Source organism: Protopterus annectens, chromosome 1.part1, assembly GCF_019279795.1.
Source record: "Protopterus annectens isolate FY-2018-M chromosome 1.part1, PAN1.0, whole genome shotgun sequence".
Lineage (NCBI taxonomy): Eukaryota > Metazoa > Chordata > Ceratodontiformes > Protopteridae > Protopterus > Protopterus annectens.
The window spans coordinates 18,529,558-18,556,201 of NC_056726.1; the positions used below are offsets into that span (position 1 = coordinate 18,529,558).

Below are 26,644 nucleotides of genomic sequence, written 5' to 3' on the forward strand. Positions count from 1 at the left end.
CAGACTCTCCATGAATATTACCTTCCTCCTCCCACACAAATCTTTATCTTTTCCTCCAGTCACTCATCCCCCTATTTTCTTGTGTCTAGTGAATGAGACATTCTCTGTCCACCAGCTTTCCTCCTTCTCCTGCCCTAACTGCTAAGGAACTTAACCTAGTCTGTAGCCCTAGCTGTGCCTTTGCTTTATTCCAGATTAAGTGCCTTTCCTCCTCTCTGACTTCACTTAATGCCTTCCTTTATGTAGATTGCTACTCATCTCCCATCTCCCCTTTCTCTGCCATTTCTGAGCAACCTATAACCAGGCATCTCCATGCCTCACTCCTTATCGCTGATCCATGCTTCGGTGATACCCGCAATGTGCACCCTCCTGCCTGCATCATTGCTTGCGGTTCCCTTATCTTCCTACCTAGATTTCTTGCATAAGACGACTCTGCCTGCCTTATTATTGGTGATACAATGATGCTTTTTTTTTTGCACCAGTGAGGAATAAGTAGATTTAGTTCAGCATGGTCTGTAATCATTTTAAGATGCAACTAGAAACAGTAGATATGTTAGAAAAAAGTATGTGCAGGAATAGGATGTAGCACTCCTTTATCAATGATGCCCCTTTGCTTTACATCTCAGGGGATTTGCTGTGAAAGATGCACTGCACATTTGTAAATGTTCACACATTATGTAGAAATGTATAAAGCTCAGTGATGGATTATTCCAGATCTGGTTTTACCCAAGTTGACTCTGACATCATAGTGAAGAAGAGATGCACAAAGTTGCTAAGTTACAGCAGAGTGTTTTCAGTGCTGCAGATGAACAATGAAAATGAAAGATTTAGCTTTATCCTGTACTTGATGAGAACATGCCTTCCACTTCTGCCAGGTGACACTCAAACAGAAAGCTCTCAAAGCCCACTTCCTTCTGTACTCAATGAAAATGCTGAATTCAAGGCATACACAATTAAGACAAGATGGTCATGTTAGCTTCTGAGGCAGACACGGATCACTGAGTGCAAGTCAGATGCGGGAATCTGTTTTCATTTAGCATAGTTGGCATATTTAAGTATCATTATCGACCCTGCTTTTTCCCCATTTTCTACATGGGTTTGGGGTGTTGTGGGCCATCTCACTTGATTCACAGGCAATCTTTTAACTTCTTCAACAGTTATGCCTGACTGAAGCATGCCATCTCTCATGCAATCCTTCCATCTTTTTGCTGGACACATTATTTCCTCTTGCTTTCTTCCAGTTTCTCCCAAATTATCTTCACCAAATCATCATCCAACTTCCTTGCACATGTGGCTGATCCACTGTAACCTGTTCTCTTTGACTTTCTTTCCAATTGGAGATACTCTGGATCTGTGTCTGTCCCACAGTGTGCATTTTATCACCCATCTCAAGCACTTAATCTCCATTATATCGAGTGTCCGCAACTGTTCTACCTTCACTGCCCAGATATCTGTAACTGTACAGTAGTAGTGGTCACACAACTGTTTTGTACACCTTACTTTTCAGCTTCTCTGGCATTGTTCTGCCACATATTTCCGTTTACACTCTATGCCAGTTGGCTGTAGGCCATCTGATTCTAGCTTTGACCTGCTCATTTAGACTTTACTGGAAAAGCTGACCCAGACTCTGCCACAAATTGCTGTGAGGGAAAGGTTAGTTTGTTTTTCCTTTCTTTTATTTTGAATTGCTTCACTGCCTTCTTTTATTCTGTACATTGTGATTTAATTTTCTTTACACTGTATTTTACTTATATTCTGCTTTTAACTGTATATTTGAACTAGGAAAGGGACCACATCTGTGTCTCTTATGAGTCGCACATAAATCAGAACAGGTCAATTAAAGTTAATTTCCTGTGAAATGACGGTGGAGCTAGGAACTAAACCTTCCACTTAACGGGTAAAATAAAACACTTCAAGGCTTTACTAGAAAAGCTCAGCCAGACTCTGCCACAACTTGCTGTGAGGGAAAGGTTAGTTTTGTTTTTGCTTTCTTGCATTTTGTGTTTCTTCAATGCCTTTTTCTAATTTGTATATTTTGATTTATTTTCTTTACACTGTGTTTTACTTATATTCTGCTTTTAAGTGCATATTTAAACTAGGAAAGGGAACACAGCTGTGCCTCTTGTGAGTCAAACTGTCTTTCTAGTTGCCTGCCCTTATGTTTATTTGACCACGTCTCCTTCCCTCTCCACTTCACTTTCATTATCTATTGTAAGCACAAAATTATCATTTTGTGAACACACTCCCCTTCAACTATTTAAATGTATTGTCCATCTCACTGCATTCCACAGAACCAGAATACAACATGCCCACCCCCTTCCAATATATCTTGCTCTTTTAAAATTAGTGTCTCTCCACTTAGCTAAGTTACTCCCTCTTTCATATCTAACTGCTTAGGGCACACTGCAGCTTTTAGGATATTAACCAATTTTTCCATCTTACCTTAAAAGTCTGCAACATCTACTCCAAGACCATCAATTATAGAGAGCTCACATTCTGCCTCTCAGTACTCATCTTGGGATTATTGCTTATGTTTTAATCCTGGTGAGATACGGAGCAAGAGACATTATTTCCTGGAGACTGCTAATCACGAGAAAGTCTAATAACTGCTTCATAGGTGCCAGAGTGGAATATGTGCTTATATTTTGCTCCTCGCGAGAGAAGCAGCAGAGTGAATTGATTCCTATTTCTGATTGGACATTGAGTGTCTGTGTTTGACATTCCTGATTGGTCTGGTTGTTATTCGAGGCATCTACCAGGAAAAGGCTACAAGACTACGGACCCTTGCATCATCTGGGGCAAGACTGTGGCTCAGCAAACAGCCTGTGGCCTGCTTCTCATCTTGAAACTGGTGCAACTGTTTTGCTTTTCATGACAGAATCAGCAAAGGAGCACTGTATCCCAGCAGTGTGAAACTGTGGTGAAACCAGCACTAGTAGTAGCCAGGCATTAGCCATTCTGGTGGATCCCCTTTTTTCCTCATTCTTGACAAGCTAATTCTTTTTCAGTACGTACTGTTGATTTGCTACTGTCTAAACTAACTTCACAATATCTGCCTAAATACTTCATCCGTAAATCATCAGGGTCTACTTATTAGTTTCTCTTTGTTTGGTAGTGCCCTGTATAGATGCAGACATCTTGAGTTAACATTTTTCCTGTAAAAGCACCATTGAAATTTCACCAAAACCTAGTTCGACTCAGGACAGCTAGATTGCAGTGAGAAGCACTGTTCCCAGAGTTGCAAACCAGATATTCTTGACATTATATTCTCACTCCAAATGTCTAATCAATAAAAAAGGGTCTGTTGCCTTGGATATGAACTTCCCACTCTCTCTCCATTACCAGCTTGGTAGATATGTGCATCCTGAAGCAATATAGAAATTACCTCATGTTCACCGACAACCAGTTAATTGTCAAACAAACTGATATAATATGTGAGAAATGTATTTACAGGATGTCACTGAAGGCAAAGCTCTCACATAAAAGCACCTAATGTCAATAAGGTTGTCAGTAGTACAGATGCTGCACCCATCACACACAATGCATAGCAAACACACAGACTCACATATGCTGAGGCACTTAAATGTAACCTTCCTAAACCCCAAAGACCTCCTAGATGAAGTACACATAACAAACACCCTCAGCAGCCCCAAATCTTTCAAAACACCCACATCATATAAGGCCACATCCCATGGAGCCTCTCTACTTCTAAGTCCATAAGTCAAGCCACCGCACAATCCAAAATTCTGGTCATTGGAGACTCCATTGTGAGACACAGTGATGTCCCTCTCACCAGGCTGAGTAAGGAGAAAGTCATGGTCAGTTGCATACCAGTGGCCAGGATCTGCCACATTAAATAAGCACTCAGGTCACTAGACCACAAGTACTAGTATGACTCAGTCATGGTCTATATGGATATAAATAACCTGAGATATACCTCTCTAGACTATATGAAGACAGACATCATGGAGCTCTCGGAATGTGTGTCCAAGGCTGGTATGAGCCTAGCATTGAGCAGCACTGTACCTTCTGCAAGAATGATGCCACAATATGTACAAAAGATAAACAACTAATTGGCTTAGTTTCTGCAGTCATTCTAAGGTGGTGCAATACCTCTCAGCATGGAAGGAGATGGTCAACAGACCATGCTGCTTTGCTTGGAATGGTCCGCACCTCTCCCCTCCAGGCTTTCAAATAATAGCTAAAACACTGTCCTCCCCCATAGTGCCTTTTTAGGCAATGCCAGACTTGAAAGTACTTCTGATACAGCAAATCAAAACCAAGAAAATTAAAAGGTGCTAATGCTCAGTGCTAGGATTCTGAACAAAAAACTCCACTCCCTAAGAAGCTCTCCATCTTAGAGAATGCTGACTTCTGTGCTGTCACTGAGACATGGTTTAAAGCTGCAGAGATCACACTGACAGTGCAAGGGTATAATGCCTTCCACACATTTAGACCAGCTACTACAGAGGTGGACTAAAGGTGAAGGTGTCTTGATTTACATCAAAAATAAATACACCTCAAGGCTGGTCAAACAGGACAATGCACTTGAGCTTCTCTGTGTTCAAATCACATAGACAAAATCCCATATCACTTCATTGCAAGCTACAGGTCTCACTTTATGACCCAGGAAACCCATATTATATATTTAAAATTATTGCAAACACTCACCATGCAACCCAATACCATATTCATGGGTGACTTAAATTACCTCACTATTAACTGGGAATCATATACGACACCAAACATACAGGCAAAGAGATTCCTGAATTTTGTAAACACAGACTCCCTGGACCAGACTGTCAGCACACCAACCAGGAGTGTAAACATACTGGATCTGGTCCTCACTAATATGGAACAGTGCTGCACACCCACTGGTGTAATGTCCTCTCTGGTAAGGTCAGACCACAAAAGGGTATTTTCTGATGAAAGAATAAAACACAGGATCCCAGCTAACCCTGGAATATTCAGGAACTACTCTGAGGCTAACTGCCTACTAGTAAGTGATAACCTGGCAAAATTTCAAGCCTTCATAAACCCTGAAAACACTGCTGCCTACACAGAACTGTTCACAGAAACTCTATACAAGCATGTTAACAGCTGCATACCCACCCAAAAGAAGTACAGAAATAAATCATAAAAACAAACCATGCTGGTGGGATCACAACATTTACAGGCTGTATAATACAAGAAGAAAAATCATGGGAAAAATTAGGAGGTGCAGCACCCAGCAGGACAAATTCACTCTCAAACTAAACAAACAACTCAGAGAACAAATAAAGTCTACCAAAATGAAATTTGAGATAAATTTGTCCTCCCAAGCCAAGGACAACCACAAAGCATTCTTTAGCTATATGCACAGCCTCGAAGGCAATACACAATTGTGTGCAGAGCTCATCATTGATGGAGCCACCTATACAGAGCCAGAAGATGTGGCAAATCTACTGACCAACAAATTCAGCTCCAACGTTACCCCCTCTCTCCCCCCTCAACCTTCCCTCTGGAAATACTATCAAATATAACGCTCCTTGCTATTACTAGGGAGCAAGTCCTTAATGTTGTCTCCAAGGCCAATAACACTGCAACAATGGGCCCATAACAACATTCCATGATGCCTTCTAAATAGCATGAAACATGATCTACCAGGCCCTCTGGAATTGCTATTTAACTGTAGCCTCCAAACAGGCTTCATGCCTCATGAATGGTCAGCCTCAGTAAGAAGCTGAGAATCCTCATAAAATCCTCCAAAGCTAGTTACGAAAACAAAATCGCCATTGATTCTAAAGACAACCACAAAGCATTCTAAAGCTATGTCAAGAATCTCAATGGCAACACTCAGATCTGCTCTGAGTTATAGCACAGTGGCACAAAATATACAGAACCTACTGATATTCCCAACATCCTGGCAGATAGGTTCAGTGCTAACTTTACCCCCCTCTCACCCCCTAAAGGGCCCATCTCTATACTGGAAGAATGCAAAGTTCCTGTAATCACGGCTGCACAGGTAAAAACCACACTCTCCAAAGCCAAGAACACAGCATCCATGGGACCTGACAACATCGCAGGCTGCGTTCTACATGAACTACACAACAAAATGGCACCCCACCTAAGTACCATTTTCAATCATAGCCTCACTTCAGGCTTTGTACCCACTGAATGGCACACAGCGACGGTTATCGCACTCTACAAAGGGGGAACCACCACAGACCTTGGGAACTACCACCCCATTAGCCTGACGAGCCTGGTCTGCAAGGCCATGGAACTTATAAACAAAGACATTGGTAATTTCCAAACTCTGGACCCCACCCAGTTCGGGTTTGTAAAAGGCAGATCATGTCTCCTAAACATAACAGACTTCTTTGAAGCAGTCAGCAAAGCCGTAGACAGGGGTAAGGTGGTTCACACAGACTATCTAGATCTTGCCAAGGCTTTTGACACCATCCCCCACTCTGGAATTATAGATAAACCCACTAAACTAAGTATAAATCCCTATGTCACAAGATGGGTTGCCAAATGGCTCACTGACAGAACCCACACTGTGAAAGTAGCAGACTCCAAATCCAACTTCAGACCAGTGACAAGTGGAGTACCACAGGGTTCAGTCCTGGGTCCTCTCCTGTTTGGTATCTACTTCTCTGAAGAACAGGCTAACGCAGAAGGTCTTTGGCTAACAAAGTTTGCAGATGACTGCAAAGTAGGAGACATAATCGAAACTCCTAATGATGTGGACATCTTACAAAAGGGCCTCCCTCAGACAGATGCCTAGTGTCAAAGCCATGGCCTCAAGCTCAATGCCAAAAAGTGCACTGTCATCCCCTTCGGTAAAAACTCTGTACCCATGAACTACCACATAAGCGGTAGTCTACTTAACACCGAAAGTGTGATAAGCGACCTTGGGACACAGGTGGACAGTAGTCTCTCCTTTGATAATCACATCGCCACAGTAGTCAGAAAATCCTTCTACGTGGCGCACCTCATCACAAAAGGTTTCTCATCCAGGAAAAAATAGGTCATTGCTCCCCTGTACTCATCACTCATTAGACCCATTATAGAGTACAACGCCCCTTTTGGTATGTACCTCGCAAGACATCTACAACAACTGGAAAGGCTGCAGAAATACCTCACAAAAAGGATTACAGGCCTCAAACAGATGCCCTATGCAGACCGTCTCAAAAAACTCCAGCTTTACTCTGTTGCATATCGTCTACTCAGAGGCGATCTCTGCCTAACATACAAAGCTATGTCAAACCCAGAGCTGTTGGACATGTTCCACTTAAAGAAATCCCAATCCCTCCGAGCTACACGCTCTAGGGACCTAAACCTTGTCACCACAATAAACAGAACATGCTGGAGGGATAGATTCCTGTCCCAGAGACTTCCCATACTCTGGAACAAACTACCTATCTATCTCAAATAAAGCTCCTCATTAGCACTCTTTATGAAAAATATTGATGACTGGATGGGAAATAGGAAATTCACCCTGGGGATCACTTCTGTGGCTCTGCTCAACATGGGCACAGGAAAATAATTTTCTTGGGTGGCGAAAGCCAGGGTACCTTTTTGGCTAGGTTTATACAGGCCATAGGGCCAATAGCCTAGTTCCTACCTATGAACAGAAACAGTCATCCCTCTGCACAAAGGTGAGTCATCTATGACCCTAGGAATCTACAGACCCATAAGTCTCACTAGTCTCGTATGCAAAGCCATGGAACTAATTATCATAGAAATTATCAATATGACATAGGAAACCTGCAGACTCTGGACCCAACCCAGTTTGGTTTTGACAAGGGCACGTCATGCCTATTCAACATGGTGGACATCTTTGAGAAGGTCGCCAAAGCAATGAATGAGGGCAAAATGGTTCACACTGCCTACTTTTACCTGGACAAGGCATTTGACACAATGCCCTACTCTGGCATTGTTGACAAACTCAAGAGGTTAGGTACAAACCCTTACATCACCCGATGGATAGCCAGCTGGCTACAGACAGGACTCAGGAAGTTAGAATTGGGGAGTTCACCTCTACAAAGAGGCCAGTCACAAGTGCAGCCCCACAGGGATCAGTCCTGGGACTGCTCCTTTTTGGCATTTACTTCTCTGAAGTCAATGTCAATGGCCTCCGGCTGACTAAATTTGCAAATAATTGCAAATTAGGAGCAGTCACTGAATCCCCCACCAACACAAATGTTCTCCAGGTGGGGCTGACACAAAGAACTTGTGTCAGAGCACATGGACTAAAACTAAATGCCAAGAAGTCCATAATAGTATCCTTTGGGAAGTCATACACCCCGGTAACTATCATTTTGACAATACAGCCCTAAGAGCTGAACCAGCCAGGGACTTTGGGACATAAAGACAGTAATCTAGCCTTTGACCATCATATGTCTACAGTAGTGAGGACATCATTGTATGTTGTACGACTTACAAACAAAGGTATGGCATCTAAGTCCAAGGAGGTCATCGTTCTACTGTATTCTGCATTCATCAGACCCATCATTGAGTACAATGCCCCCTTTGGTATGTACTTAACCAGGCATATACAACAACTGGAATGTCCACAGAGGCTCCTCACTAAAAGGATACAGGGCATAAGTAATATGTCCTATGCAGACCGCTTCAAGGCCCTATCCTGTAATCTGTCTCTTACAGGCTGTTGAGGGGAGATCTATGCCTGGCATATAAGGCGTTATCAGACCCCTCCTTGATGTACCTCCTGCATACTGGCAAAACAAGCAGCACCACAATTATCCATTCAAAAGACTTAAACCTTTCCTGTGATATAAACAGGACCTGCTAGAGAGATGGGTATGTATCCCAGAAACTAACCCTTCTCTGGAAAAGGCTCCCCATCCATGTGAAGCAGAGTTCCTCCCTAACCCAATTCAAGTGCAACTCAGACACCTGGATGGGGAAAAGGAAGTTCATCCCTGGTTTGGCATCTAAGACTAATAGACATTGACAGCCTGTAAAAGTTAATCTCCCATGCCTCTGTTTACACTTATCAAGGGTACCAGAACTTCTGAGAGATTTGGGATGCATGGCTAAGCTTAAAACAGCACTTGTGTCATTAGCGTAGTAAACACCTATGAACTTCCCTTTTCCTCAACTACCCCTCCTAGATAAACAAAGTTCTTAAATTGTTCCACCATTTTCCCTTCTATCTTAGCTTTTAGCCTCTTCTATTTTCTTCCCATTTGGTGACATGCCAACCATTTTGTCTGTACTCAGTTTCATTACACATGCCTTCAGTTTTGCTTTCCATTCCTTTATCACAAATTTCCTCTTCAGAGTCTGCTTGTAATGCCACATCATCTACAAAGAGCAACTTTTTTGATATGGCTCTCTATTTGCTAAAATAATCCATCATTAGTATGAACAGTGGGTTAAGAAATTATCCCCAATGCACATCCACTTCCACTGAGAACCCATCTGTGAGTCTGAACACAGTTCATACTTGTGTCACTGGGTCCTTGTTCATAGACTGCACTAATTCTCCCAATGATTCTGGGACTTCAAACCACTGAAGAACTGTCCAAATCAGCTTCCTTGGAACCTTCTCATATGCCCTCTCCAAGTCTTTGAATGCAAAGTTGGACTCTTTCAACATCTCTAGCATCTTCTCAACTATCTGTCTCACTGCAAATATTGAGCTGGTAATGCTGCATCCTGATCTGAATCTGATCTGCTAATCTCCCATCTTATGCTCTACGACTCTGTGCATTCCTCACCATCTCCTGCACTTTCATGTAGCGTGACTAGAGTTTGATACCTCTATATTGCCCACAGCTGTGAATCTCCCCTTTGTTCTTGTACATTGGCACTAGTATGCTTATTCTCCAGTCATCTAAAATATATCTTTCTCTCCATGTTGCTTTGTGTATCCTCAGCAGCCATTTCTCCCCTAACTCTCCCAATATCTTGCTCATGTCTGCTGTGACCTCATCTGAGCCTGCTGCTTTTCATTAGAGCTGCTCTTACCTCTCCTGGAGTGGGCTCCTCCTCTGCTTCCATTGTAGGCTGTGTCTGGGGCAGTACAGCTTCTGTGGGGTTTTCTTCACTCAGAACCTGCTGAAAGTGCTCCTTCCATCTGCATTTGATGTCCCGTGGACTGGTGAGCAGATTGTTACTGGCATCCCATATGAACAGTGTCTGATGGCTGTCTTTTTATCCTTCTGCCTTTGCCTTTCAACCTGATACAGTTTCTTTGTGCCATCTGCTCAGTCACTTTTTAGAAGCTGGTAGAGTGCCTCTGATGCCTTGTTATTTGCTACTGCAACTGCTTTTTTAGACTCTCACTTAGCAAGCCTGTAATCCTTCTTAGCCTATCCCATCTTTTCTACCTCCCACTTTTGCCTATAGTCCTGCTTTCTTTTTATAATTTCCTGGATTTCTGGATTCCACCATCAGCTTTCCTTATGTACCTTATTTCCATAATTGGTTTGACCGCATGTCTGTTCTACAGTTCTCACACATGCTGTTTTGAGATGCTGCCATTCTTGTTTGACTCCAGCTATTTCCTCCTCTTCCTAAGGTACTAGAGCCCTGCATATTTCTTGTACCTTTGTGCTTTCACTCCAGTCAACTACTAGCTCTTCAGCCTAGTCTCTGTTGACCTTAGAGCCTTTTTTGACTACTATTTGCAGATGACTGTGGCCACCAGTGACTTATGCTGTGGGAGGACTGTCTTGCTGTAAATGACATTCAACCACTGATTCTATCCCAGTGCCCCTTCCTTAATAGGAGGAAGTCTAGCCAAGTTACATTTTGGCCACTCTTGTAAGTTATCTTGTGGCTGTCTCTCTTGCTGAACCATGTGTTGGCCACCATCAAGCAATTTTCCAGAGAAAAAAACACTCCTTTATTTCAACTGCCCCATCCATGTGAGCCCATGCTACACTGAAGAAGCCACTGTAAAGTATTTTAAACATACGAAAAATTTAACCACTAACAGGTTGTCAATAATATGACACAAGATGCTAAGGCAGTGCGATAAAGTGTACTTGATCAATGTAATGGTTCAATAAGAAGGACAGAACTTTAAGTCAGATGAAGAAACAGCTGATATATATATATATATATATATATACACACACCCACACACACACTGACATGATTACTTGACACTGGTGTCATGGATGGTCCACTGTGATAAAAAGGTTCTAGTGCTAGCTGATACTAATTCTTAGTGGGGAATGTATTGCAATTCCATCAAATGATTATTGAAGAAAAGTGCGACTTTGACTGATGCAATGGAATTGAGCCCTGATTGAGGGTCTAGCAACCCAGATTCAATCAGTGAGCCCATATTCTGGAGAAGGCAGCATGGTAAATAAAACTAAGTAGAAAGTGTCAGCTGAGGGAGAATGGCCTGTCTGATAGTGTAGGCTACCCCAGGTGGTGCCACAGCAGAAACAGCTGACTGGAGAGTTCTGAGAGGCTGTCAAGCAGAGTACAGTATGACAGTCAGGGTTTGGCATGCAAAGGTACACACAGAATATGTGGCAATGAAGGCCCTGCTTTGTCAGGTATTCACTAGGCAAAGTAGGGAAAGGATGTGGCATAAAAATAACTCAACTGGCAGAGATGACGGCTACATTCTCCCATGACTTGGCCCCATGGATTGCCATGTTTGACAGGATGGGAACAAAATGCTCCATTGGCTGCACAAGGGGCTAAATGATCTGGTTGAGGAGACAAATGCAAAAACAAAGTCTAGGCTTCATCTACCATGCAGGTCAAAATAACTCTTTACAACAGTTAAAACACTAGAAAGGATGGAACTAACTTCCATTCTATTCATCCTACCCACTAATAACCAGCAAACATGTTAGGTGGAAGATGAAAAGCCGATCAAATCTGCTATAAGACAGCTAGCATCAAGTGCCAGTCTGAGGCTCAAAATCTTAACTGTGTTCCATGACAGTACACTATGTTGAAGAAAATGTGTAAAATCACCAACAGGTACTAACATAATATGATTAGACACCAACAGCGGTGAAAAAAATCAATCCTATCAAGCTTACATTGATGCATGAAACAGTAGTATAACTGGGCTTACTTTTTCAGAGACTGGTACACAAGTAAGGCTTATATATTAACTGTATCCAACTAGTCTCCTTCAAGAGAGGGAGAAAGAAACAAGAATTTGGCTTACCTATTAGGCAGAGCTGCTTAAATTTGCTGTATGCAACCTGAATATCTTGCAGCGATGGAAGACTAATAGCGAGATCTTCAAACCTCTCCTGCTGTGACGTGTCTTGGTTGCAGATGGTAAATATTTGACTGAGGACAAAGTTCCATTGTGTTAGCAAAAGCAATCTTACCAGAAATGTCTATATAAATCCAAACTTGCTAACAAGTGTATCTAATACAAATATTTTTGAACAAATCTAGTATAAATATGATAAGTGGACCAAAACTGCTATAAAGGTACTCTAGAGAGAGTCAAAATTCTCTAAACAGTCTTAACATTGTCAAGTCACGATAATTGTTGCTACCATAAACAGAACACCCCTGATAAAAATCAGTCACAGATTTTACTTGGTGTTTGAGGTCAAGAGTTAATCTACCTAATCCAAGCTAAAAAGAATGCAAGGCTGCCCACTGCTGTAATGAAGACATGATTGCCAGCTGTCATACCTTTTGCATGCTCCAGCTGATATAAACTATAATTCAATTTCCAACTGAAAACATACTAATCAGGATTGTCGAGTCCTACAACTTGTACCACTGCAATATTAAAAATCTTTAATCCTTATTTTCTTTTTTGTACTATATCAGTATAAATCAAGGATTCAAAACTATCTTGTTCTTTCATCTTATTTTATTTGAATATTTATACTACTGCAGACCTGATTGTAAAGTAAAACTGAGTTGATTGGTCACAAGTGTGCAACCTAGGTAACCACAGCACAGCAGCCCTTACCATGGCCAAAATATGAATCACATTCCTGCTATGGAATTTTACAACTATATAATTTTATTACTTATAAAAAGGATTCCTGCTGTGTTGTTTTAGGTATAAAAAAATTATATATATATATATATATATATATATATATATATATATATATATATATATATATATACACACACACACACACACACACACACACACACACACACACACACACATATCTATGGTTTACTATTAGATGTTCGAACCGAACTCCGTCGACTGCACTTTTGTCGAACACGGAAGTTCAAAAATGGTAATATCGAACACCAAAAGCCAACCTAGGAACGGTTTTAACATTGGTCGAGATAGGTGTTCAGTGTTATTGCCGAACTACAAACCTCTCCCCTATCTCGACCCATGTTAAAACCATTCCTAGGTTGGCTTTTGGTGTTCGATATTACCATTTTCGAACTTCCATGTTCGACAAAAGTGCAGTCGACGGAGTTCGCTTCAAACATCTAATAGTAAACCATAGATATATATATATATATATATATATATATATATATATATGTATATATATTCAAAGCTTTTGAAAAAAGCTGGCATGATGACTACTATATTTGTACATTCCTGAACACGGTGATACGTGTCCCAGAGATTAATGCACTGCAAGTACAGAGTCAGCTATAGTGAGACAGAAATCATTTAACAGAATACATTTTTTCCTGTGTGCGCGCGCGTGTGCGTGTGTGTGTGTGAGAGAGACTGATGGTGGACCTGGCAAAACCTGCTCTGGCCCTAGAAAACACATCCAACTTATTCATCCATTAATCTATAACCCCTTCTTCCCATTTTTGTACATGGGGTCGGGGTGTCACCAACAGTGACAATCACCTACAGCCAAGATTTACATCACCAGGTGGTTAACCCTGCCATGGTAGTTCTTCCACACCACACACTTGCATGCACACTCACACCTATGGCCAATTTAGAGTGTCCAATCTACCTACTGCATGTCTTTGAAATGTGCGAGGAAACCCACAGAAACACAGCGAGGACATGCCGACTCTGCACAGAAGACATCCCAGCTGAGAACTGAACCACAAAACCTCTTGCTGTGAGGTGACTACACTATCTGCTGCACCACTGCGCTGCCCCTAACTAATAAGGTTTAGTAAAAGTGTAAACAGAAGATGTGGTATCTAAGCCCTTGAAAGACGCCCCAGAGGAGGACACTACCCTAGTAGAATGGGCTCTAACAGAGGAAGTAAGGTGTTTCCCATAATAAGAATAACAAAAAGAAATAGTCTTTGATATTCAAGTGGAAAGAGTTTGCTTGGAGTCTAGTAAACCAAGCTTCTTATCATGAGAAGCATCAAAGTTGAACACATTTTTTAGTCTTTAGTCTTGACAAGGTAAAATCTGAGTTGCCTATGCAAATCTCAAGAATGAAGAATCCTCCCACCTGTATTTTGAAGTGAGGGGGGAAAAAGGATGCAGGATTGATAAAATGGTTTAAAGATAAGTCATTAACTACCTAGGCATATATGAAGGACTAGTTCTAAGAAAAATTATTGTCCTTATGAGAAAATAAGAAAGGAATGGACTACCATAAGAGCATGCAATTCAGAAAAGAAGCCAGTGCCACCAACAGAACAGTCTTCCAAGTACAGAATTTTAAGGAAGAACTGACTGCAGGTTCAAAAGGTGCTCCAAATTAACTTTTCTAGGAAAATAACTTAGGTCTCAAGAAAGAGGAATAGGATTTTTTGAGGTCTAATGTGAAAGATGTCTTTCACAAATTGCTTGACCTCAAATCTGGAAGAGGTGGATCTAAAGACAGACAAGTAGAAATGGTCTTAAACAGGCTTTACCAGAAGAGTAAGCCAGACTAGAATTGAGCAGCTCACACATACAGGGAAGAACTAGAGGAATACCCACAACAAGCGGGTCCTGGTTCTGTTTCTTGCACTACAAAGAAAATCTTTTCCATTTAGAAATATACAATTTTGTAAAACTTGGAGCATGTCCTCAGGAAAATGGTGCCTAAAAGGAATCAAAACCTCTCACCAAAGAGTCAGCTGCAGGGTGAGAAGATGAGGGTGAATAAGAGAGCTATTGTCTTGTGTGAGCAAGTTCATCCTGTGAAAAAGAAGGGGAGAACAAGTGCTATCTAGGCCAAAAGGGTGTCACTGGCAAGATTTTGGGCCTGTCGAACAAAATTTTGTGTAGGACCTTTGAGAGAACAGGAAAAGGGTAATGGGAACTGAATGCAATTCCTGTCCCAGAAGAGGACATAGCAACCATTTTCCATGCCAGTGGGCTTGGCACCCTGAACAGAACTTAAGGAGTTGTCTGCTCTGGGGAGAAGCAAATATATCTTATTTGAAGAATACTCCACTGATGAAGAATGACAAGGAAGACCTCCCTGTTTAACATCCATTTGTGAAAACCTGCCAGGGATCTGCACAGTGTGTCAGCTACAATATTTCTGTCCCTGGGAATACAGACTGCCTGAAGAATCAAATTACACCTGATGGCAAAGTCCAAGCTATCACAGTGATTGTGCAAAGGCAGTAAGACTTTGCTCCCCACCCCCCATTGTTTGTTTATAGACCACATGACCATGATGTTGCATGTCAACACTTTGAGGGAGCCTAAGAACTAGAGATAATGCAAAGAAAAAACAGCCAGAGTTAAGGCCGTCATATCCTTGATATTGATGTGTCTTGTTACCTCTCAAGGAGACCAATCACCCTGAATTCTTATATTGTTGGAACAAGCCAGGTCTGAGGCATATGTATACAGCTTCTGAGTAGGAGGAGGAATTAGAAAAGGTAGTCACGGATTGAAGGAAATCATACTGATCCACCACTGAAATCCCTTCCTTTCTTGGGAAAAAGAAAAGAGGAACCTGGAAGTCTTATCGATGGCAGTGCTGTAAACCAAACTGTCTTGAGGTACCACTGCAACTTCCTCCTATGGAGTCTGGCATACAGAACCACAGGAAGAGTGGATACCATGAACCCCAGTGTTCTTAAAATCTCTCTTGAACAGGTCATGTGCAATGAAAGAAGGTTCTGAAAGAAATCTGTGCAAGACAGATCTCTGGCCATAGGAAGGAAGGCTGCCATAGAGAGAGTGGTAATTCTACAACTTAAGAAAATCTGACCTTGACAGTGCATCAGAACTGTCTTTTTCAGGTTTAGAGTAAACCCAAGACTGTGAAGAGGAAGCACAGTGAACTCCAAGTCCTTGTCAAACTGCTGGGTAACTGGCTCCGAGTCTTACAACCAAAATGCTCCAATTAATTGATCACCACTTGATGACGCTGTGTATGTACTTTTAACCCACACTATTAGAAACAATTTAAAAAAGCACAGACCCAACATATGAACAACAAATCAGATACATAAATTTTCCATGGATCACTTTTCAAATTAGATCCATGATGGTATACAGAGCTTATATTGAATTACAGATCATAAATGTGCTGACACTAGGTAAGAGTGGTCACATTCAACAGTAAAAGAAACTATCAGAGCCAACAGCAATCCGATATATGCACAACTCAAAAACATTCTGGGGAGTACTGATCAATTTCTTGGCTATGGTTAAAAACCAATCCCTTTTCTTTTTTGTCATCACAACATAAGGACACTGCCTGTCACTTTACTGCTTACTTGCATGATGCTGTTAAATTGGCCAGATCTTGAAATAAGTAAGTCATCTTTTATGCTCCCTGTTCTAGAAAGGGAAAAGTATTTTGCACAAATACACTGTCATGCCAGATATGGTGTATAATTGTTTCAAAAACTAAAGCCAGGGGTTCTGCATCCTTTGATGGTTGGCCATCTGAATGTGCATGAATCTTTAAAAATGCCAATGCATTTGCAGTACTTAACTTTCTTAACAAATGTATTAAGCCACCCAGTCTGGAAGAAATGCAGTCACTCATTGGCTATAAACAATCCCTGTCCTACTCCCATACAATTTTCTTTACTGAAAGTACTTGAGAAATAAGCAAGCTCTGTGGCACAGAGGGATAAAGGTGTAGTTCACTGGTGAGGTGAGTTTAGTTAGTGTCTTGGACACCAGAAGGAGCTGGCCAGAGATGATGAGACACAGAATGAGTACCCACTGCCAGCTCACTCATCCTGGGGGGAAAAGACACTACATTTGCCGCATGGGGTGATAATTAGCTGGAGCTGTGTATGTGTTACAAAGTGCAGACCAAGCCATCTAAGCATGTGCAGCCATGGTGCTTAGCACCAGTAAGTTGAAGGAGAATACAGTGTGGACAAGCATGTTTTCCTTCAGGGAACGGCAGTAGTGGGCATGGCAAAGATGCTAAGGAAGAATGCGTCTTCCAATGTGAACAGGGTAGGTTGCTCCCTCAGGATAAGTAAGATGGCCAGCTCACCACCAGCTGACTTGTGCCAGGAAATGGAGAGTTAAGAGGGACTTCTAGGTGGGAATAAATGGGACTGTAGACCTCGACTAGCTGGGAATTGTCTCACTCCCACTGCCTCAGAAATTACACAGCTAACAGGGAAGATCTTTGAGGGAGTAAAAAAACAACATACGTGAGAAATATCTTCAGCCTCAGTGCCATCAGCACAGGAGGGACCTTATTTGCAGTACAGACAAATGCCTGATTCAGATAAGAAAGCACACATTTGTCATTAGAGAGTTAGTGCACCACATTGAAATTAAGGGTGTACCAAGCAGTAGCTCAACACACTGTTCATTTTAGTGGTATGCCTATCATCAGAGGAAAAAATAAACACACTCAGGAGTGTAGCAGCAGGAGGTATTGTAAATCCTACTGTCGTAAACAGTGCAGGAAGTGATTCAACAGGGAAGTTAGATTATTTAGAGGATACATAGTGATACATGCTGCCTCTCCCTATGTGATAAGTGCAGAAGGCATATATTAAAGGGTGAATAGCATTTACATGCTATACAAGCAGCAGAATAGGTATCCTAGGACATATTGAGTATACATGCAGGGCTGCACTGTGAGCCCTACATTTCTATAACAAGTGCATAAACATATAGCCATCTGAGAGCAGACTGCATGACATCCCATGCAGGGGATAAGTGTATCAGTGCCAATAGCATTAGTAGGCAATAATGAGGGCTGTAATTTAGAAGACAAATGATGTACACTAAACGTATTACCCATTTCTGCATATTATTGCTCAGCGGCATCTCGTCTGATCTCTGTAATCTGATGTCACAGAAGTAGAGTCCTGCCATGTTACACAGCTATGTTGCCTTGTGGTGCTGTAAATACAACCCACGGGTGTCCATGGAATTCGTTAAGGTGGTTAGATGCTACTATGTTATTACTGCAGAGACAACTGTATAAAGGGTACATGAACAAAGGCAAATAACACTCAGTAAGGAATATTTTAGAAGACTAAATATTAATACGGAAAACAGCCCTGACATCTAGGAACAAAGTCCAAGCTATAAACCAATTTGCTCTTCCTGTCCTCACTTGCAGTTTTGTGGTGATTGATTTGCCCAAAAAGTATTGGATCAGTTGGACAGGCAAACAAGAAAAATGCTTCATGCTTATCAAATGATATATAAGTCAATGTATACCAAGATTATATATTCTTCATTTTGAAGACAATATGGGCCTCCTCAAAATCGATTACATGTATAGATCTGCAATCATAGGACTACACACATCTGTTGACTTTACCAGATCCAAATTTAGTGGAAGTTTGAAAACATGAAGAGAACAAATCTAATAAGACTTCCCTGCTTAATTTAGCAGAAGGACATTAGTGTCAAAGAGAACAGAAACCAAACAAGTAGACAAAAATCAGGCAGCAACAGAATGTGCCAAAAAACAAAAGAACATAAGGAGGATCAGATGAGAAGGCAAGAAATGTGGAAAAGGCATAAATATAGTTGCAAGTACAGAAAACTCCCAGAACAACCTCATGTCAGTCAGGATCTGATGCAGGAATGGTGAACTATGTACACATTGGTTTAAAAAATCAATTGAACATGGGGAAGATATGGGCAAATGCAGGTTCAGTAAAACAGAATTGAAAACAGTCACGCATCTTGTTCTTAGGTGTGATACAATAATGGCAGAGGGCCAGTATACTGAAAGGCATAATAATGTGGCAAGACTGTTGCACTGGGGATTGTGCAAACATTACAATACTGAAGTATCCGAGAAGCAATGGAAACGTTAGCCACAAAGCATTATAGAGAATGATCACATTTATAGCTCATGGGATTACCCATTATGAACAGTTCAAAAAAACAGATGCAAAATAAACAGATACAGTAGTCCATGAAAAAAAGACAAAACTAGCATGGATCACTGAAATTACTTCACACAGTAATTAACAGTCTCTTACATACAGAGAGACACAAAGACATAAAATACTAAGATTTGCAGGCAGAAAAGAGGGCAATGCGGAAGAAGGATACACAGACAGTTCCAATAGTACGAGGAGCAATAGGTTTCATAAAAATAATTTACAGTCACATTTTGATATAGTACTGATTTTATATATATATATATATATATATACACACACACATATATATACACACACATATATATATATATATATATATATATATATATATATGTGTGTGTGTGTGTGTGTGTGTGTGTGTATATATAACGCCATATGAATTATAGGAGTCAGTTCTGGGTACATTGTGTGTGCTGCAAAGAGCATTTTTGGCCAACGTTAAAGACTGAAACAATACTAATTTCATGAACTTTAACTATACTTTGACTCAGGAAATGGGTCCATTCCTGTCATGGTATTATAACTCTAAAAGACTTGGAGAAATTAAACAGGGGGACATGATGGCTCATTAATCAAATTTTGTGGGTGTGCATGTGTCGGAGGTGTTCACAGCCGCAACATGTACTTACTTCTGCTAGTGAATCTTTTTACTGGGATCCTGCAGTTCAATTCTGAACTGATTTTCAATACAGCAATCTCCATGTTACATTACAGTGTAGCTCATTTGTAGCCCTTGCATGGCCCCAAAGCACACCCAATCCTTGGGGTCTTATGGGACTGTACAAAGGAAGAAACCTTTGGGAATAAGGAAAAATCCGCATGATGACTGCCTAGGTAACCGCTATGTCACTGCCATGCTCTCATCCCATAAAAAATAATGAATGAATAAACAGCAGCTATCTAATTTGTGCACAGTAACATACAACTTCTGCAGCCCTATTCCAGCACTGGGTATTAGTCTGTTCTTTACATTTCCTGGAGCCTTATGCATGGTTACCACATCTTAGAATATACCACAGAAGTACTGTCCTGTGCTGTAGCACAGCATTTTATAGACCATACATGCAGATAAGTGTAACGGATACCCACGGAAGACAGATCAGGCTACTCTGGCACTTAAAATATTGCGAGACAAAAAAAGTACACAGTGGAATATGCTCCCCCATAGGACATTTCAACACGGCAAACTCAGATTTAAATTCAAACAGCATTAAGAGCACAGTACTCAGTGCTAGGAGTCTAAAAAGAAATATGTCAGAAGTTGAGTCTCTCCTACAAACTTAACACATTCATATTTGTGTAATTACAATGGCATGGTTTCATTGCAATGATAACATTGCCTCTGTAGTAGAATTTAGCATCCATCGACCCTTTGGGCCTTAAGATAACTGCTTGGGAGTACTGTATCTGTTTTCTTTTTTTTTTTAATCAGACATACTATTATCTCACAGAAAATTGCCCACAACCTTAACTTGGAGATCCTAGAGATAAAATCACCCATAACAAATCAAACTATTACTTTAGTGCTAGCTAGAGATCTCCACTGATGTCCCTCACGGATTATGCAAATTATCTTATCATCATCAAGGAGTTAAATATCAACATCTAAACCAACTACACTTGAAGCAGTGAATACTGTATCAGAGATAAAAGAAGAGGAAGTGGGATCTTTAGAAAAGGCTAAGAGAAAATTACATAGAAGCAATGGAAATTGTGGGAGCAACAGATGCAGAAAATGTTTTTGAGGAGGAGAGAGGTTTAAGAGAGGGCAAGAGTTGAACAATTTATACAATGTTGCTTTGATTATATGATATACATTAATGTATGTGATTCAGAATATTTGCAAATGTGAACTTGTTAGTATGGTTGATTACTTTTATATAAATGTAAGTTTGCCTGTGTCACAAATGATAATTAAATAAAGGTGTTAAAAAGGAGTTAAATATCAAAGCAAATTCTTCCTAGGGGACTTCAATTATCCAAGCACTAACTGGCATCTACTTACATTTCTAAAATGGATATGCTCAGCATTTCCTAGACTGTACACACTTGTACACTACAGTAAAATGTAAAACTACCCATTAGAGGCTTTAATATTCTTGACCTGGTCCTAACCAACCTAACTTCAGCCTGTATCCCACCCCACATTTCCTCATCCCTGCTTAAAATATGACAACACATCAGTCACCCTTTCTGCCGTCAGGCCTTATGGTCTCCTCACACTAGCAAATGAGGCTATCTTTATGGAATTATCCTTGAAAAACCTACTTCAGCTTGTTCAAGACCTGAACAAAACTCTCAACAAGCCTCTGTAATTGGATCCAAAGAAGAGACATTTGTCTACTACTTTTACCAACATCTAAACAGCTGAATGGAAAAGTCAGCAAATGTCCTGCCTATATATAATGGCAAATTAAGGAATAAGCCTCCTTGGTGAAACTCCTGTATTTATAAACTATAAAACAAAAGAAGAAATGTGACAAAACTGTAATAAATCCCCACCTCCTACCCCAAGACTGCAGCAAAACAAGTCAATAATAAACTTTAAGAGAATTATTAGAAAATGTAAAGTACCAAAGAAAACTGCAAATTGTTCTTCAGTTATATAAAGAGATTAACAAAGTCTAACAATGCACTGAGCTTGACCATACTATCACATTTTCCACTCTCAATGATAAAGCCAACATATTAGCAGAAAAATTTAGTGGCAACTTTATTCCACCTATCCCCGCTTCTACATCCACATCCCTGAAAATGTAGTTCCTCCTAAAGTCATTTTGGAGTAAGTCTTAGAATACCTGTCAAAGTCAAAAAATAATACTGTCATGGGACCGCACAGTATACCATCTTATCCATGTTCACAGGTTCATAAGAAATTACTAGGCTAATGGCCCTTACAAGCCTAGCCATTATAACCTGATTCTACCCAATATATGGCCCCTAGGGGCAAGAGAATGACATGACTTTGTGCCTGTGCACTGAGTATCTTACAGACTGCTCCTGCCCATAAGGGACATAGGCACTACCCCAGGTGTGAATTTGCAATTCCCCATCCAGTGATCCAAACTGCATTTGAACAGGGCCAGGGAAGGGCTTTGCTTAATTTGAATAGGAAGCCTGTTCCAAAGAAGGGGCAACCCCTGAGAGACATCTGCCACTCGTCAAGCATGCAATAACCAAACTTCTATTTAGACTGTTAAACCTCAGCTTCTCCACAGGGTTTGTTACTGATGCCTGCAGAACAGCCACTGTAACTCCCTTATAGAAGAGACGCCCTTCTATGAACATAGGTAACTACAAGCCCATCAGTCTTATCAGCATTATATGGAAGGCCATGAAACATGTCATAGCGGAGCTCATTAAGGCAGCTGAAGCCATATTAACTGATCTACATCCCAGTCAAATTTGGTGTTCTGAAGGGTACGTCTTACCTCCTGAACTAAGTAAGCTTCTTTGAAAAGGTTACAGAGATGGTAGACAGTGGTCACTCAATGCATAAAGCTTATCCTGACTTGCCCAAGGCGTTTACCACCACCATCATGCTATTAGTATTAAGAAAACTAGCTAAATTTATAGTAACCCCCAGATTGCGAACTCATTATCTAATAAAGTCCAAGTTGTGAACATTGCTGGTACCCTCTCTGAACATAAAACTGTAATTAGTGGGACACCAAAGGGTTTATTTAGTGTTTTGCTCTGTCCTCTTCAACATTTATTTTGCAGACATCCATGTTTACTGATATTGCTCATTCACTGATACAATACAGCTTCAGCAAGGGTTGAAACATTCGGATAACTGATGTACTGAAAACTTGCGCTAAATGATGAAAAATGCAAAGTAGTAATGTTCAGCAAAGAAAAAAAAAATTGCTGTTCCCACCGCTTAGATAAATAAATGGAACTCATCAGCAGAGTACCCAGAGGCTCCGACCTAGGACCACTCCTTTCTAGCACCTTTTTTGTAGATGAGAAAACTGACACAACTGTCTGACTCAAACATGTAGATGAATGGAAACTTGTAAATTTTGTTCGAAACCCCAGTGACACCACCTCCCCTCAAGTTTACAGACAGTTACTAGGCTCACAGTCCAGGAGACCTGTAAGGAGACTAGCCTAAATTCCCAGTTTCCCCCAAGCACTGTCTGGTTAACTGACTTGCTCAAGGTCACACAGTTGGCAAATGGGAGCTTAGGGGAGTCGAACACTGAAAGTGGCACGTAACACTGCACCCAGACTGCACAGCAGAAAAGGCTTTGTCTTCAATGTTAAAAAATACAACATTCTATCATTTGGTTTAAAAAATAGCTTTAGAAAATACTGATGATACAACTAACTCAAAGAGCTTGAGCAATAGCAATGCTGTTGTTTAATATTCATAGGTGGTACCTCGGCATTTCGTCGTCAAAGGATAACACACTTTAAAATCAACAACATTTATATACCCCACATCACAAACTGATCCACAATGACTAATTAAAGTGCTCAAAATAAATAATGTGATTCAGCAATCTTAAAATTCGACAAATATACCTGTTTCTCATTTGAATCCATTTATCTTAAAGCTACTGCTCAAGCTTGTTTAGTTAGTTGTATTACTTATTTTGGTTTGTTGCTGATGTTTTGAAAATAGTGATGGGTGAAAGGTAAAAACTGACAAAATAGTAAAAGACCTTGGAGTTCTTGTAGATGATGACCTTTCATCTGACACCTATATAGTTACTACTGTTGCAAAGAATAATAAATTACTTATCTGGTTTCTCTACGTAGTTCAGAGCCATGCCAGAAACACAACTGTTCACCTGTATGCAGCTACTGAGATAGAATATAACTAAAAAACACGCAAACTATAGCTTCCCCAGTGTGAAAAATGAGAACTCAGTGAAAAAATCAGTAACAGTTGTTGATTTTGGATTCATCTACATAGTTGGCAATTAGTATAATGCCTGGATGTCAAAAAAAGAATAAAACTGAAAATCTAAGGGATATTTGGTGACAAAAAGAAAAAAAAAAGCCTTGGCTGAGAAAAACCTCATGGTTGATCAGCTATTACAAGACAGTTTGCATCATTACAGAAGAAATAGTAAACCGAATTTATTCCGAAGTCATTAAGTGAGATGTTAGAAGGATATATGAAGTAAAATGATAAAAGTTTGGAAAGAATAGAGGAAACATTAAGTAAACATTCAGACAAACTAATTGATTTGCAGAAGTCAGAGATTAGTATAAAGGAAAGAATGGAGAAGTTGAGGAACTGTTTCATATTAGAACTTGAGGTTAGAGTATAAATAGAGAGACTCTGAGGTTCTCTGCCATGTCAGAGAAAAACAGGAGGGAACAGACTATCGTTTCTATGAGGACACAAATACAGCAGCAAAAACTATTAATTGAAAGAGTATATTGTGAATATTCTCTTCCCTGGCTTTCTATCTAACTATACCATAAGCCTGTTTTTCCTTCACTTCATATTGCAGTTCCTGTTTGTATTAGACTAACTGACCTTTACTTTCTCTATAAACTGTATACAATTTCTCTAACTATTAAATGATTGTCACAAACCTTGTATCAATTCTTAACCAATGTTTTTATATTATGCCTAATTTGTTATAGTTATTTAAACTGCAAATGTTTTTGTTTTATTTTTGAAGTTTGCAAAATTATTGTTCTTAAAATGTTTTGTATTAATTTGGAGCTTTTCTCGCTGGGACTCCGCTGAAAATGAGCTTCTACCCAACTGGAATTTAACATTAATCAGATGTCAATAAATAAATACATATGCTCCCAAATCTTTCCAGTTAAGACCTATTCTGGTGAAGACGCAAATGTAGCAGCAGAAGGAAATGCTCCTGAGCAGAGAGAGGAAAAGCGCTGAAAGTTGGTGACATGAGAGTTTTCACAGAAAATGACTATCTTATGTACACCAGGCAAAAAAAAAAACAAAATAGTAGTAAATTCATCCCAGCAATCAGAGGATGTCCTCAGTATGGACCAAGATTTAAGTTACTACATCCATCAGTTTTTTCGTGTTTTTCCTGGTGTGTCAAATACATTCATAGAAGCAGATCACGCAGTATCAGAGAAAGTTTGATCAACTAAAACCAAACCAGTAAGCTGAACGGGACTCAGTTTCTCACATTTTACCTACTATACTGGGCCAGGGAAAGACTATTCCAGTGAAATCATTCCCAATGTTTCAAAAAAAAAATGTATGCATGGTAGAGATAAGCCCAGAACTCAACCAGAAGAATAAGGTGAAACATGGATTCAAATCAGCTGCTAGCACTGATAGGTAGTGAAGATCAAAAGCAAATGTAAGAAAAGTAAACTTTTTAAAAACAGAAAGTAGAACTCTAAAATATTAATTTCATTATATTATGGGTAAGTATATGGACTGTTAAGGCATTAGAAGAATCACAAAAAGGTGTGAACTACACTCTATTAAACTAGTTCAGTTTCACCAAATTACTATAAAATGGCCACAGGTTCTTATATTGTCTGGAACTGAATTTTACACAGATATTGAGCAGTGGTCTAAAACTTGGAAGTTGCTTCAGTTAGTTACAGCCAAACATTAAAGTCAGGGCTTCCTATTTTCTAGAGCCATGCACTGTCTGGGCCTAACCATTTCATCACGCAAATCCTGCATGAGTTTCCTCAGAACACTCCACTTTTTTTTCTCATCTCCTGAAAACAAAGTTTGTTGCATGGCTGTATTTGACCCTGTAGCCCAAGCAGTGGCCAAAATGGGTTCATGAACACACATTTATACAATTGGCAACTGACAAAAATAAAATCCAGAGGAAAGCAGAATATAAGAAATTAGAAAAGCAGATCTCTAAAATGTAATGTATATCAAGCCTTTCTTTGCAAAAAATGGGCATACAAAAGGAAAATTAAATTACCAACCTTTCTGGAGATATTTTAGGGCTCTGCAATGGATTCTCTTCCGGTTCCTTCATACAAGACATCTTCAGGAGGGCGCATCCATTGTGGTGAGACCAGCACCAGATCTAAAAGCAACACATAATGGAATACTGTCTAATAGTAGATGACATATCTGCTAACCAAAACTGATATCCCTTAAAGATGCAAACAAAAATGGATTTGGGACTGAATGTGCACAGGTAAAAACCCTTAAAAGTCTGCAACAATAAAAGAGTACAAAATAAAGTTGCTGATTACAGTTTAAAATGGACATATAAAAGTAGAAGAATAACATTTTGATTACAGGCTGTAAATGTCTAAAAGTACCAAAATAAAAATGACACCATCTGTATTGCAAGCAATAGCAAAGCTTCTGAACAGTGGACACCACATTCCAGACAGCTTTAACATAAGTCATACTGAGGCAGTTCAAGCTTATTTTAATCTGGAAAACATGTTATATGAACTGGTGACTTAATAAATAATACTTCTGCATTAAAGCAAAACAGCTGTACTTCATCTCCTTCTG

At 40.1% G+C, this 26,644-nt stretch overlaps 1 protein-coding gene across 1 annotated transcript in view; it reads right to left on the minus strand.

Annotated features, from left to right (window-relative positions):
- The window catches only part of MTMR12 (myotubularin related protein 12), a 1,177,010-nt gene that overhangs the window by 237,180 nt on the left and 913,186 nt on the right, over positions 1-26,644 (minus strand). The window contains exons 9-10 of the mRNA XM_044073440.1: positions 26,098-26,201; positions 12,155-12,282 (exon numbers count right to left, since the gene is read on the minus strand). Coding sequence (XP_043929375.1) covers positions 12,155-12,282; positions 26,098-26,201 — 232 coding nt within the window. The remainder of the gene's footprint in view (positions 1-12,154; positions 12,283-26,097; positions 26,202-26,644) is intronic.